Source organism: Hyperolius riggenbachi, chromosome 3 (genome assembly GCF_040937935.1).
Source record: "Hyperolius riggenbachi isolate aHypRig1 chromosome 3, aHypRig1.pri, whole genome shotgun sequence".
NCBI classification, from domain to species: domain Eukaryota; kingdom Metazoa; phylum Chordata; class Amphibia; order Anura; family Hyperoliidae; genus Hyperolius; species Hyperolius riggenbachi.
Window position 1 is genome coordinate 218489563 of NC_090648.1, and position 16817 is coordinate 218506379.

At 41.4% G+C, this 16817-nt stretch overlaps 1 protein-coding gene across 1 annotated transcript in view; it reads left to right on the forward strand.

The window, feature by feature from the left end:
• The window catches only part of HCN4 (hyperpolarization activated cyclic nucleotide gated potassium channel 4), a 209618-nt gene that overhangs the window by 136351 nt on the left and 56450 nt on the right, over window positions 1-16817 (forward strand). The window contains exon 4 of the mRNA XM_068275742.1: window positions 13772-14195. Within this exon, the coding sequence (XP_068131843.1) occupies window positions 13772-14195 (424 nt within the window). The remainder of the gene's footprint in view (window positions 1-13771; window positions 14196-16817) is intronic.

Consider the following 16817-nt stretch of genomic DNA (forward strand, 5'->3'; position numbering starts at 1 on the left):
ATAAAAGCACATTAAAGGAAAACAAGGAAAAATTAAAGGGAAAAATTGCTCTAACAGGCTCTCTAATCTCTAAATATGACATAAATTGTAGGAAAAAGTGTTGTTTGTGGTGAATAGAGGTGGTCTAATAATTCTGAGTTTGATGCAAATTGTATGCTAATTTTGCTGCTGTGTGTAGTCAATTTTCAAGCGGCATACATCTGCATAATATAAATATACATTTTACATCAACTCTGAATTATCATCGTCTCATTGACTATCCGTAGTGGTGAAGACCTGAGTATAGCTGGGACAAGCCTTAGATATGAGACAGAAGGCTATTAGGGCCAAGGCTAACAATTAATATCCTGTTTGGAAAGATACAATGTTATCCTATGTGAGTGTTCACACTGGAGTGATGTGATTTTGTAAAAATCCCCCATAGCATTGCATTAGCAGGAGCTTTTAAAATCTCTAGCGTTTAACCACTTGAGGACCACAGTGGTACACCCCCCTAAAGACCAGGCACATTTTTAATAAAATGGCCGCTGCAGCTTTAAGGCCAAGCTGCAGGGCCACACAACACAGCACACGAGTGATTACCCCCCCCCCTTTTCCCCCCACCAACAGAGCTCTCTGTTGGTGGGGTCTGATCGCCCCCAGTTGTTTATTTATTTTTAAATAAATATTTGAGTGTTTTTGTTTGTATTTTTACTCTATGTCTTTCTTTTTTTAACAAACCCCTATCTCTCCCCAGCCGGCCAATCCTGGCGATCGGTTGTCATAGGCTTCTGCCTATGAGAACCGATCGCTGACTTGTCCCCCAGGGGAACAGCCGTGTCACACGGCTGTCCCCAGTACAGCGCTGCTGCTGATCGCAGCGCTGTACTTAGTGAAAAGACGGCGGTTTCGCCATCTAACAGTCGCCGAAGTGGCAATTGCCGCTCGGAGACTGAAGGTGGGGCGGAGCTCCGCCCCCCTGAACAGCAGATGCAAATCCCAGCCCCAGGACTTGACACCCATCGGCGTTAGGCGGTCCTGGGGCTGCCGCCGCGGCCATGCCCATCGGCGTTAGGCGGTCCCAGGATAGTGAAAAAGCTCTTGTAGTGTGAACCAGTCCTAATGCTGGGTACACACGATGAGATTTCCCGTTCGATTCCCGGATCGATTCGATTAAATCAAACATGTTCGATTGGATTTCGATCGTTTTTTCCGTCGATTTTGCATACCTATCATGAAAAAATCGATCGAAATCCAATCGAACATGTTTGATTTAATCGAATCGATCCGGGAATCGAACGGGAAATCTCATCGTGTGTACCCAGCATAAGAGTTGCTAGGTCTATTGATGCAAATTTAGAAATGGTCGAGAGTTTCTGCATTGCCTTTAGCAACCAGTCTTATTCCAGATTATTTCCATTTCCAGCGCAATCTTCTTTCCTTTAGTTTTTGAAAGACGATCCAACTGTGTAAAATAGTACACTTACTGCGGTCAGAAATGTGTCAGGGCTCTGCTGGTTTTCCAGACATATACAAAAGTGAGTCTTATAGACCAAAAAATACAGTATCTCTTTACTGGCCCACCTATCATCTACATCTGATATGTATTATTTCATCTCTATTTACATTTCCACCTTGATCATGCTGCAATATATTGTGCCAAGGGGCATTCAGAAAACTGGGTCATTTCATTTAATCTAGATAATCAAACTCCATTCCATCTGATAAAACCAGCTTTCACCATTGCCTTCCCAGCAACAGTAGTGGAAGTCTGGATTGTAATTGAAAAGCTGAACGATTCTTCAGTTACTGCTTAGAAAACATAATTGTCTTTCCATACTGATTCAGGATTAAGACCATATTGCCACCTTTATCTGTTGCATAATTAAAATCGCTGCTTTTGGAATCTAATAGTAAGAATTGTTCAGTAGCAGGTGTAGGCTCTCAGACATAGCATCTATTTTTACATTTAAAGAAACAACATTTATACTTTATACACAGCAGTAATAAAAGCAGTGTGTTCCTCTAATGTCACATATGTTGCTTGACACTTGCATGGTTAACGGAATATGTCTAACGAATAGACGTGTCCAGAATGCAGGTAATGTTCATAAAGCAAATGAACTTTAGCAACATTGGAGCCTCACTAGAGATGTTAGTAGCCCATATAACTGTCCACAAATGTCAGGTTGGAGGTTGCATATGAGGATATATGTTTGCTTGCTTTTTCTACATATTTGTTCCAGGTGATTCAGATTTGAATATAGCCTGAGAATTGGTATTACAACCAGGCATTTTCAGAAGGAGGCTAGCAATGGAAGCCTCCATATTTATTTCATGACAAACTGCACTTGACTCAAAGTAATGCATTTTTATTTGTTTGTAGGGAATAAAGCAACGTTTGTCCCAGGCCTAAACAAAATAAAAAATTAAGTGGAAGATCATTGCTCTAAGTGCTGTACATTTATGGTGACCTCACTTTAGTATCTCTAAAAATAGTGCAAGGGTCGAGCTGTCCCATCTCATTCCTGATGACAGAAGTAGTTCATCCTTACACTCCAGTGAGGTTTCCTCTGAATGTTCACCTGGGGGTTCTTAGTGTAGACTCAATTACTGGCCATTACTCATATACTGAAAGGGCTTTTCCCTTTCTTATTGCTTTGGAATGACTGGCCTAATTTCAAGCACTTTATAGGTTCCTACACATGCATTCATAGATTGACAAGAGGTGATTATATATATATGTACTTTTTGACACTGAACTATTTGTCTATATCTGTATGTTTTCATGAGGATTTATATTTATACTTATACACAGTATTTTCTATACCAGAATAGTAGATTTTTTTCTCAGGAGTGTATGGATTAAAGGGAAGGTCCAAGCAAAATAAAAAAATGAGTTTCACTTACCTGGGGCTTCTACCAGCCCCATGCAGCCATCCTGTGCCCTCGTAGTCACTCACTGCTGCTCCAGTCCCCCGCTGGCAGCTTGTCGACCTCTGAGGTCGGCAGGCTGCATTGCGTACATTTTTACGCATTCCCGCTAGTGCAGGAACATTAACACATACATTTTTACGCATTACTGGTTCAATGCGTAAATTTTTTGAACCAGTAATGCGTAAAAATGTATGTGTTAATGTTCCTGCACTAGCGGGAATGCGTAAAAATGTACGTAATGCGGCCCGCCGACCTCAGAGGTTGACAAGCTGCCAGTGGGGGACTGGAGCAGCAGTGAGTGACTACGAGGGCACAGGATGGCTGCATGGGGCTGGTAGAAGCCCCAGGTAAGTGAAACCCATTTTTTTTTATTTTGCTTGGACCTTCCCTTTAATGCATTGAAATACGTTTTACCTGTTGATTGAGATATATTACTCTCTGGAACCCCCCCTGGTGCCTTATTGGTGGTTTTACATTTTTTTTATTATGTTCTTTGGTTGTTCAAAATAAACTTTTTGTTACTTTACAAACTAGCTGGTTGCTTTAGTTCTATTATACTTCTATGCAGATGCTCTTTTCTTGTTGTTGGATGCTTCTGTGCATCATCTGTTTGAGGCACTTAGGGCCATATCCTATTCAAGGTGATAAGTAGCTTGCAGATGCGAGCTACTTATCACCTTGCCATCGCGCGAGGATTACCGGCAAATCCTATTGCCCATATCCTTCGCGCGATGGCCGATCGTTAGGGAGCATTACTCAGGCGAAAGCCTGAGCGATGCTCCCTGTTACCGAGCGATGGGGAGTGAGGTTTACGCTGTGGTGCTGTCCATCAGCACCACGGCCTCACTCCCCACACATGCGCACTCGTCCGCCGAACATCGCCGACATCTTCCGCCGCAGCATCTGGGGGTCTCCTTTAATAAGGAGACCCCCAGAGCTCCCCGTCGGGTCGCCGCACAGTTTAGAAGCCAGCGCGCAGCTCTGCCGGGCTCCTCTGTCATACGTACCGCCGCCGATCACCCGCCGCCTCTCGCCGCAAAATCCGTCACGTAATTACAGTGTATCTAACACTGTAATTACTGTGCGCATAGAAGGAGCCCGGGCAAAGCATCTTTGAATCTGCAGCCGGGCTCCCCATTGGTCTGCTGTGTGAGCCATTTTATTGGTTCAGACAGCAGACCAATGGTGTAAGAAATACGATATTGCTGAAAATATTGCATCAACAATGGGATATTAATAAAGACAACAATACCGATTTCTCGTAAGTTCTAGGTGGTCGTTTGGCTAAGAAATACACATCAACAACAGTATAAATAAAGTTTATATTACAAGTGGTATTTGCGATACAGGTTCAGATACTGATGAACTACAGAAAACAACATGTACAGTGAAATTCAACAGTATAAAGCATAAAGCTTAGAAACCAATGCACAAAATGTATCCATTAATACATAACATTAGTGCAGCTTCCCAATATATCTTCTAAATACAGCCCACAATGCGCAGATACAGCTTACCTAGCCATGGTTTCTTGCTAACAGCCTCACCAGCCCATTCCAGCAAAAGACCCCAGCAAAAGACCCCCTCACAGCACATGGTCAAAGACAATATATCCCTTGACTCCACCCCCTCACCCTACATCACATCCCTTTGAGGAGGAGGCTCAGTGTCATTGGCTGAAAGGATGCCCCTCAGGAGATTCAAACTTTATCCCCGCCTAAGGTCAGTTAAGCAGGAAGTGACGTCCTTTGTCTGAAACATGTGCTCTAAGAATGGATTTTCAAACCGTCCATTTCTTACAATCCCCCACTTGAAGGTGATCGAAATTTATGAGAGAACCTTCACCAAAATGTAACAGTCCATAGATCCATGAATGGGATTAGATTGGATTCCAATGTCCATATAAAGAGTCCATCAATGTAAGTTTCCCACAAAAACAGTCCATAAAGTTCTCTTTTTATGCAAATATTTTCCAAATTGCAGATGTAAAAGTTCATAATCACTCCAGTGTGGATGCATTCAGTCTCTTGCACAGTCCCAGAAGTTATCAAGACGTCTGCAGATAGCACATCCGGCTCAAGGTTCCAGCACACTGGATTCTTGGTTAACCTACATTTGCGCAAAATAGCAGAACACAAAACAACACAGTTCACAGACTCACAAGTCCTACCCCATTATTTACTTTAAGCAGCTTTGATAGGACTTCTGATTGAAAATGACAATGATATATCAAGACACTGCATGGGACCCATAACATTTTCCAAAATTACCAATTTGGAGACTAGCACATGCTCTGTCCACTACTACTCCAAGATCAGGCCACGCCTATAATGCACACATCTGCAATTATCTGCCCAGCTCACAGCCTCTGCTCTTTGATCACTCACCACTCTGGGTGGTCACACTCCAGCTCTGTGTGGCTTCCATTGCCGAGTCCCTCTCCCAGCTCATACTGGTTCACAGTGGTTTTGCGCGGTTGCTGAGATTTGGACTTAGACATCCATGGCAAGTTACACCTGCCTCTCCACTTACTCAGCCCGCACTGACAGTACCACGTCATACTCTGGCAGCACTCAAGCATGCCACCTACCAAGCCAGGATGGACTCATGATGCTCCCACACTCAGTTTGTGAGGCACACAGCACCTTATATGCCACATGCACTGGAAAATTAGCCAAAGAGCTCTCCACTCCGTGATTCTGAAACAGACAGGTTAGCAGACAAAGCACAGCAATGGAACCTCATTATGAATTCATAGCTTCAAAAGCATATGCGTGAACTATATTACCTACTAAGTACAATAGTACTGCAAAACTGAGCCAATCACTAGGGTCACCCATGTCTTTGTACATCAGCATCATCTCCAATTGTGACCCTGTAAAACTTGCAACTCATAGAAAACATTATAAAAAACATAACAGACTTTGATATCTGGACTGTAACACTCTAATTGCAATGCTATTACAACTATCTGGAAAAGGGTCTCTGTAGACATACACAGTTCAATCCCATTACACAGTTTTACAATCTTGTGGACCTTTGACTGCATTTATAAAAACTTTCATGGGTGAAGACACTCATAATGAAAGCACATGGGGCTTTCAACTTCTGCTGAATCTGTTCAACACTTCTGGCTAAATCTTAGCTTAGATGTGGTCTGCATATTGTATCTGTACACTTAATTATTTGGGCATTTACATTAACAATAGGGACAGTTTAATTTGTGCTTTCTGTAGTATAACATCTGTACTAGAGCAAACATCCCCCACTTGACTATCTATAAAACCCCCAACCCAGTAAAAGGATTAAAAGCAAAACTGTTGTTGTGTTCCTTGCAATTGTCAAGTATATGCAAAGTACCTGAAACAAAGCTCACAACCAGAAACAAAAACTCCAGATTGAACAAGGCCTTACCATTTGTTCCTTAAAGTGGATCCGAGATGAACTTTTACTCCTTGCATAATTGTGTTCCTTACATATAGTTTATAGGGCATTCCTCAAGCCAAATACTTGTTTTCTTTTGTTTTAATACCCTAATTTCCTATAAACTAAACAAGCCACACCCACAGCTTCTCCAGAGTGCCTTGGCGCTTGCAAGGGATTGTGGGATTTCAGTCTGGGCAGGTGAAAAAGGTGTTACTAGCTATAGATTTCAGAGACAGAGTTTTCACAATCTGAGAGCTGCAGTGCAGATACAGATCAGTTGCCTGTGTAATGGAGGAGATAAGAGTGGAGTTTTCACCGAATATGCAGATTAGCATGCCTAGATACAGATAAGCTTGCCTGTGTGTGTAATTGTGTAATAGTGACAAGCAGAAAACATGTCTGCTCCCATTGTATCACAGAAAAAAATATTAATATACTGTTGAAGCTGTTTGAAGATAGATTTGCTGTGTAAACTATCTAAACTTTAGATAAGATATATAGACAAGTGACTTGTTATATTTAGTTTTTCATCTCGGATCCGCTTTAACATAATTGACCTTACATTACAAATTTTAAGGCATTTTAAATCTGGTTTTCCCGAAATAAATTGTTGCCTTTGTAAAACGCTATATTCAAAAACATTTCAATGGCCCGCAACTTTGTGCATGGGTCCTTACAAGAGGTGAGGAAACAAAAATACAATCTCACCTGCCATGCCTTCAGGCCATTCACAAAACCCTCTACTATAGTAAAGTAACAAAGGCACCCCATTCAGATTTACATAGCTACAGTCAGAATACCTATGACTACAAAAAGTATTTTAGCATTTGACTTTTTTTTTTTTTTTTTGACTGTAGATAAAATGATCAATTAAATAAGAGGCTTATTCCAAACTCTAAAAACATGTTAGGATCCTCTTTATACATAAACACATACATAGACAGACAAACGACAAAACGCAGCTGGGATCTTCTTTTGTTCTTCGGTTTCCTATGAAACAGAAACTGAAAAACCATTAGCAACATTTGACAAAGCCCCTGAGTGAGAGGGTTCTGGAACCTTCCGCACTGTTTTAGTTCCCATACATTTTGCTTTATTATTCTGCTCTGGTTTGCAGAATTTCCTTAAGCCGATTCACCTCAGCTTCTAACTGTGCATTCTGTGCTTCAATTACTCTAAAAGGAACCCAGGCTCTATCCTGTCTACAGTGCCTGTTCCCCCACCTGGGAGAATACACCTCAGTTTCTCTCCTCATGGTATGGTATCCATTATTTCTCATAATATTATTTCTGTCTCCTCCAAGAGATGGACAAAACCGCTTGATGTGTCCCTGTTCCCCACAGTGGTAGCACCTCCGTATCTCATTCGTGCGGAAAGCCTGTGGTAGAGGTGCTCTTGCTTGATGGAAGGAACAGTTTTGTGCAATATGGTTACTACTTCCACATGCAAAACATTTCTTGGAGGGGTCTCTGAATTGGGGCCAGGGTTTACTATGAACTCTATGGGCTGGAGCAGGCCTCTCCATAATGGACACACTACTTTGGTTAGACCTGTTTTGTTCTTTTAACATTGCTTCAGCCCTCTTAAAACAATTTATAATTTCAGTGTAAGAGCTTTGGGCTGAAATCACAAATCCCACTAATCTGCGTACTTCAGGGAGAGCTCTATTAAGTAATGCACGTTTATAGAGTTCATCGTTTAATGTCCCTTGTATTCCAACTGGCAATGTATATTTGTACAAGGTAAACAATCGGTCAGCAAAACCCTGGACAGATTCTTGCCCTCTTTGTGTACAGCTCCCAAAACGGGCATGATAATCTATCTCTTCAATACCCAGAGACTTCAACACCTCATTCACTAAATTATGTTTAATTCTGGGTTCTGTAAACACTGAATGAGGCAAGCTTGATCTCAGAGCATTATTTAAGCTGGCCACAATGACATCAAACACATCAGTATTGGGATTCAGATTCCTATGCACTTTTTCAAACTGCTCAATTCTCATCAGAATTTCTATAGGATCATCATTCAAATCGATACATCCTAACTCCTGACTTAAAGCATGAATTTCTGAGCTGGACAATGGTCTTACAACAGTAGTCTGTGAGATAGACATGCCTAGAGGATCCACCATGTGTTCTGTACTTATAGGAGCCATCTTTAACACTCTCTCGTAGCAAGTCTCCTCACCATCCATCTCATTCATCCATGCATCATCCCAGTCACACTTATCACTCTCTGACATGGAAACGTTAAAAGCAGCAACCACTGCACTGTGCTTTCCCAACTGTTGCTTTAAATACTCTATCTGGGCTAAACACTGAGAGTGATCAATGTCTGCCTGTGTATGGGACATTGCTAAAGATCTTATGGCTGCCTCTGCATCTTTGAGACGTTCAGTTAATCTCTCATTCTCACTTTGCAACTCCTCATTTGCCTCCATTGTCTTTTGATTATTTAATCCTAGAGCAGCAGCATTTTGAGCAGAAATGGTCAATCTGCTGACCGTACTATTTAAATATTCCGCCCTGTCTTCTAATTTTCTTTTCTCTATTCTCATACATTCAAACTCTTTTGCCATCCAACAGGCTGCAAATACCAAGGCATGTTTTGCTTCTGTCTTAGAATATTTCTTGGCCAACATAGCCTCAGATATAAAACTTTTAATCTGAAGCCATGGTTTTTCTGAGTCCTGTATCTGGTTGACTATTGTTTGCAAATCTTTAACTTTTGTGATTTTACCAAGCAATAGCTCCACAGCATTGTCCATTCTGTTTACCCCCAAAACAAGTCAATGGCCAGTCTATTCAATGCGAGCACTTTGATCTCTGTACACAACAATAGGCAGAGTTTACACTGAAACTCACTTGGCTACCTCACAACATGGCTGCTTACACAGTTTCTCCCAAAATCTGTCTGCAGTATAACCTCAACATCCGACCTAAAGCACAAATCCAACATCCAATATTATACAGTTATCAATATGCTTTCCCACCAAATCATAACACACCTCCTACCTGGCTCACCATTTATGTAAGAAATACGATATTGCTGAAAATATTGCATCAACAATGGGATATTAATAAAGACAACAATACCGATTTCTCGTAAGTTCTAGGTGGTCGTTTGGCTAAGAAATACACATCAACAACAGTATAAATAAAGTTTATATTACAAGTGGTATTTGCGATACAGGTTCAGATACTGATGAACTACAGAAAACAACATGTACAGTGAAATTCAACAGTATAAAGCATAAAGCTTAGAAACCAATGCACAAAATGTATCCATTAATACATAACATTAGTGCAGCTTCCCAATATATCTTCTAAATACAGCCCACAATGCGCAGATACAGCTTACCTAGCCATGGTTTCTTGCTAACAGCCTCACCAGCCCATTCCAGCAAAAGACCCCAGCAAAAGACCCCCTCACAGCACATGGTCAAAGACAATATATCCCTTGACTCCACCCCCTCACCCTACATCACATCCCTTTGAGGAGGAGGCTCAGTGTCATTGGCTGAAAGGATGCCCCTCAGGAGATTCAAACTTTATCCCCGCCTAAGGTCAGTTAAGCAGGAAGTGACGTCCTTTGTCTGAAACATGTGCTCTAAGAATGGATTTTCAAACCGTCCATTTCTTACAATGGGGAGCCCGGCTGCAGATTCAAAGATGCTTTGCCCGGGCTCCTTCTATGCGCACAGTAATTACAGTGTTAGATACACTGTAATTACGTGACGGATTTTGCGGCGAGAGGCGGCGGGTGATCGGCGGCGGTACGTATGACAGAGGAGCCCGGCAGAGCTGCGCGCTGGCTTCTAAACTGTGCGGCGACCCGACGGGGAGCTCTGGGGGTCTCCTTATTAAAGGAGACCCCCAGATGCTGCGGCGACGACGTGCGTTAGCTAGTTTAGACCTGCTTTTTGCAGGTCTAAGCTAACGCTCATGTCTGCCGGGAAGCATCGCTTCCCGGAGACATGATAAGGGTAATTGGATTCCGTGTTAAGAACTCGCTGGGCGATTATATCGCCCAAGCGAGTTCTTTTCCGCCTGGGGGGGTCTAAAGTTTAATTAGATTAGGCGATGCCCCCATCGCCTAAGTTAAGAACTCGCCAGTGCTTAGCGCTGGCGAGTTCAGCAATAGAATATGGCCCCTAGTGTGTTACTTGGTGTGTGTTACTAGACTCATTAAGGAATTTTTGTGTTTTTGACTTTATGAGCACATGAAGACACCCAACAGGTGAAACCAGTTGGACAGTGATATATCCAAGTATGGGTATATTTGCACTTATGGGGTCCTGCTAATCGGTACCTTGTGAGTGACTATCTGCACTGTTTTCACGTATATTTTTTAGATACATAGATGAATTATACAGAACAATCTGCATGCAAGAAGCTTTTATTCTTTTATGTGTAACCTCTGTCTGGTAGACAGATCCTTGGATTTGTGAAGTGGCTTTGCAGAACCAGGAAGCTATGTTATGAATGCTCTCTGACATTATAACTTGGGTCCGTCAGCAGGCTGGTAAGCCTTTACACTTTTGTACAACAGGAGGAGATTGCAGCGCTTCCAAATGCAGGCTGCACCCAAATTGACCAGCTGCATTGATGTGGTGAGCCCATACATGGGCAGATTACACAACTTGCATTCAAAACCGATGCAACAAATGGAGGATGTTCCTTTCCAATAAACAGTTTGCACGGAGATTGTTCAGTACTAGACTCTTCCACTTCGTTAAGGGGATCCTCATGGAAGAGTCCTAACCTGTCAATTCCTTTGCTGTCCTTTACCCTTTTGGGTGGAGAAGTATGGATCACAAGAGTTACCATAAACTGCAGGTCCTCCATTGCTTGGCACCCCAGCTTGCTGGGGGATGTTTGTAGAACTTTGTGCCCACCAGCAGTGTGTATGATACTTTGTGAGAAGAGGGAGGCTTCTTTGCCCACTGATGATGGCCACAGGTGCTGGTAAACAGAGTCGAAGAGGACCCATGCACTCATTGGGTTTCTCTCTTCAGATAACCAGGTCCAAGAGGGACGCTCACTTTTTTATTTGCTCAGTAAAAACAGCAAACAGATCGGAGCTGAACAAATGTTTATTTAGATAACAGATGCTTAACTTGGCTGTGTATTACTAGTTTAGACTTGCAAATCATTTGCTATGAAATGTCATGAGCTAATCACATGGTACTAATAAATAAATATTTTATGTGCATAATTATCCACTAATTAAAGAAATGTTTTGTCATGATTGCTTAATGTTTCTGAAACTTGAGAAAATGTGAAGTCAGTAAAAATATTAACATATGAGATAAAACAGGCAGTAAAAGCACTAAGGAACTTTAAAGAATTAACCCCTATGTGTCCTGTTATCCAAACAAATAAACAAACAAACAGTTGACTGATGTGTACACTAAACCATCATCAACAGATGAACACCAGCAAAAATACCGCCTTCCTAATCCACTTAATAACAGGGCACCCTTATTCATCTCTGTCTAAAACATTTTTTGATAGCATTTTTAACTCAAAGAGGACCTATAACAATTCATAGCAAAACATAAAAAAATATTCACCATGCGTATTTTTAAGTGCATTGTCTTGGTTTCAGCATCAACACTTCTTATAGCCATATATTGCTGTATATTTGGTATGTAACTCTGCCCTGAAGTTCCTGCTCAGTACATGGGAGAAAGTGGGTGATTCACCTCCCCAGCAGTAAAGATGCTGGCAGCACCGATACATTTAAAAATATAAATCTGGGTGAGGTAACAATTTACAATAGGCAAACAGTGAATAAATATATAACTTATATTCGGAAATGTACAATAATTGTTGTCCGCAGGATTCAGGACTTACCGTAATCACTCAGGCAACAGTTTGAGCCTGAATGTTGTACAGACACATCACTAGCCTGAATGTTGTGCAGACACACCACTTGATGACACATTTGGTTGCTCTGCAAGTAGGAAAATGGATGACAGCATGGTGCACGACATTGTGGCTTCTGTTGGTTTGTTTTTTGTTCATATATTAACAGTTTTCTTTTTTTTTTTTTTCAAACAAACGTCACATCATATGGGAAATACCCTCATTAGTCTAATATATTTTTCCTTTTAGTTGCATGTAAATAGGGTTTTTTAAGAATTATATTATTGTAAGTATATTGTATTAGTATGTTTTGTATTCTTACACCCTGTAGGGGTGTTGTGCATCTTCTGTGTAAACGCTTCATATCAGCGGGCCCTTTTATTTCAGCAATTTGTATCAACAAAATATTGATTATGATGAACAGCTTATGTTTACATCACATCAAATTGGCATTATGACTATTTGCCAAAGCACTGCACTAAGTTTTTGGTGCAAGATTTAGTCTATTGCATTGCCAAAATGTTTTTCCTGATTTTCAGGAGTAAGATCTTGATTTAAGTGCAGTGATATGGCAATTGTATGGTAAAAATGTTGAGCCAGGTTATTTGGAGCTACAGACACAACTGAAGAAGTTGGTGGGTAACAGGGTTACCTGGTGAAACTAATGGTAATGATTATGGGTTGGTAATAGAAAGGATTAGGGATTTTTTTTATTTAAAACAAAAAACAGGAAGGGTTAGAGCTAGGCTAGGGGATGGAGTGAAGGCAGGTTGATATTTAGTACTTATGGTTATGAAGCTAGGGTAAGGTGGTAAGAGAGAGGATTATGTTAGGCTGGGAGCTTGGAGTTATATATCAGGAATGCAATTTTACGATAATGAAATGGATTGGGGTTAGGTTAACAAATGCAGACAAATACAGAATCACCTGGTGAACCTACTTAGGATCACAAAGACAATATAGCAGAGTATCAGTAAGTGCATACTCTTAATATCAGCTTTACTTACAGTAAATTGAACAAGACTATATATTTTGCTGTTAGGATGTTTTTTTAAACCTGGTATCTCTCTACATGTTTTAAGATATGATTACAGCCGTTGTCTAGGCTGAAACATGTTAGCCTCTTTTGCCTGATTGCCTCCAGTGAAGAAAATATTGATTTACAGCCAGGACATTTGTGGCAAATCTTTCCATACATTGCATTTTTATAAGCCTGTTTCTGTCTTTTGCATTTGATGTTTGGCAGTCATTTTTATCTTATTCATTATTCCCAGTTTCCCAGTCTCTGCTGATCAAAAGCATCCCCACAAATAATGCGAATGCCACTATGCTTCACCAAAAGTGTGCTCTCCGGGTGCACTTATATATGTTTTTTATTAAACTTCCTTGTAGGATTGGGCAGATAAGTCTACTACTGCTATTGCTACTACATCTACCAGACTAAACATGAATATAACATAACTGTAAATAAGACATTTTGAGCAAGTTTTGCAAATGCTTGTATAGACAAATCTATTAGTACTAGTATGCATTTACAGTATATTTTGTACTTACAGGTTTTACTGGGACCTCACTATGTTGATGTTGATGGTGGGCAATCTCATCATAATTCCAGTGGGCATCACTTTCTTTAAGGAGGAGAATACACCTGCTTGGATTGTATTTAATGTTGTTTCGGATACTTTCTTCCTTGTGGATCTGGTACTGAACTTCCGAACAGGCATAGTTGTAGAGGACAATACAGAAATTATCCTGGAGCCACAACGCATCAAGATTCGCTACCTTAAGAGTTGGTTTCTTGTGGACTTTGTATCCTCCATACCTGTGGACTATATATTTCTTATCGTAGAAACCCGTATTGACTCAGAGGTTTATAAGACTGCCAGGGCCTTACGAATTGTCCGTTTCACTAAAGTGCTCAGCTTATTACGTCTGCTAAGACTTTCTAGGCTTATCCGTTACATTCATCAATGGGAGGAGGTAGGTCTGCACATTCCATTCTTTTGTCTAACTGCAACATGAGGAATTCCTTCAAAATCGACAGGGAAGGGAAGGCTCGTGAAGATGAACAATAATGAACTGCTTCAAAACTAGCTTGTGAGCTCACTCACACTTCTGTCTTTTATGCACTCTTTTTAGGCCCATTCTTCCTCACTTAAACTGCAGCTAAAGGGCATGAACCATTGATTTTAATATAAAATACATGGAAAGAGCAGGTAAAGTGCATGTATATTACATCAAAGGGGTTAATGTATTATCATCTGAAGAGAATGCGATAGCTAGAGAGATTTTGATTGTTGTCTGATAAAGTTACTTAGAACTCAAATGATTAATTTCAGTTTTCTTACAAACAGATGTAATCACAAAAAAGGTACATGTTATTATTTAATGCAATAGTCTAAAGCCCCATACACAAGCTAGATTAATGTTGGTGGAGGTGGCCAATAATGACTGCCTCAGCCGATAATCTGGGGTGTGTGCAGCAGCCCCTGACAGCCACCTGGCCAGTGATCCGCTAGGTGGATCAACTCTGGAGCTTGACAGCCGATACCTTTGTCCTTGTCGCTAGCCACGCCCTCCACATGACGTCACACCTGGGCTACTCCATCAACCCTCCCCACATTTCAACACAACTCATCGTCAGCTGTAGAGCTGACTCCGCACCTGTACAGCCTTGGCCCAGGGATGTTGCCTGAGGAATTGGGCCCCAATCCTTTTCAGGCAACATCAATCCAGCATGGCCTTAATTTTACATACAAATGCTGGATTAAACTAGGCCAGAGTGGCCAATAAGGACTGCCTCGAGTGAGAACCTAGCGACTGTATGAAACCCCCTCTATGTCACTTAGGGATCACTTAGGGATCCAGCATGCCGATTCTTATGCTGGGAATACACAATAAGTTTTTTCAGCAGATTTACTGCCTGATCGTTTCTCCGATTGATTTTCTGATTAGTTTCTGATCGATTGTCCGATCGTTTTTTGGTCAATTTCCATTCAATACAATGAGAAAATCGATCTGAGAAACGATCTAAATCAGATCGGACCTGTCGGAAATTATCTATCGAGCCATCTATCTGCTCAGCATAAGTGATTGTTTGATGATCAACCAACTCCTGAGAGCACTGTTCTCCTACTCATCCCTCCTGCCTGTAATATACATGTTGCTAGCCTCTAGGCTAATGATTACTGCGGGTAACAATCCTTGTATGTGTGTACGAGGCTTAAGAATCATTTGCTTAGATATCACAGAAGGCAAGTACTTCCTATGCTGTATATTTCCTATACCAGCACTCATAAAAGTATTAATTTTAAATGTCAATCAAAAATGTGTGGTTAAACTTTGCTTATGAAAAGCACCCAGGCCTCCAGTAATGGAAGCTGGAATTCAGCAGGGAGAGTACAATTGAGGGATGCCTTGCTAGGAAGAGCAGAAAGTATGACCATTCCCCATTTCACAAGCCACCAATACCTAGGAGAGATGGAAACTAGATTACTTGTCACCTCTGTTATACAATGGCAGGTGTTGGGACTAAGGCAGAGATATGTACTAACTTTTCCCTCCTGTGTGTGTGTGTGTGTGTGTGTGTGTGGTGGGGGGGGGGGGGGGCAGGTAGACAACAACTCCTCCTGAGTGATTGAGAGGGGTTGCTACAAGAGGGTATGTTTAGGTTTTAGATCTGGCCCATGGTGCATTAATTCAGCTTTGTAACAGAATTTTCACTAGTGCTTTAATCATTTATCTGGCATTGTCCAACGACTCGTAACTGATCCTTGTGATTACTTCCGCCTTCAAACCCTTAACTCTAATATTCCATTAATTTTAATGATACTTGCCTTTTATCCTTTTTTTTTACTCCCATACCAGAATCAAAGCACCAGGGGTTAAAATCTTGACACTCAGAGCTCTAGATATTTAAAAGCCTCCAAAACTCATCCTTAGTCTGATTCACCTCTCTCATACTCTTCAACCCAATGCTGAATCCAAGCACTGGGGGCATAAATCTGTACTGCCAGCACTTCATCTATACAAGCTAGCCAAACACTGGTACCAAAATATACCTCTCAAGGTTCAAAATGTTTCAGCTGATAAGCCCCTTGAGCACTAACAACAGCTATCTTATAGTTTGTGCCAGTGGCTAAATAATCTTTGCCAAACAAAACTTTTCTTTTCTAGAAAAGTGGCGCAAGAGTTGAAAGTAAAACACACATACTTCACATTTCTTAACTGGAAAGACTTGTTATCCTCTACTTTCTTTAATTTTCCTCGTATCAATTTTTTTTAATCATTGAAGATCTTAAAGGGATGCTGTAGGGGGGTCAGGGGAAAATGAGTTGAACTTACCTGGGGCTTCTAACGGTCCCCCACAGATATCCTGTGTTGGCGCAGCCACTCACCGATGCTCCGGCTCCGCCTCCAGTTCACTTCTGGAATTTCAGACTTTAAAGTCTGAAGACCACTGCGCCTGCGTTGCCGTGTCCTCGATCCCGCTGATGTCACCAAGAGCACACAGCGCAGGCCCAGTATGGTCTGTGTATGCGCAGTACACTCCTGGTGACATTAGCGGGAGTGACATGGCAACGCAGGCGCAGTGGTTTTCTG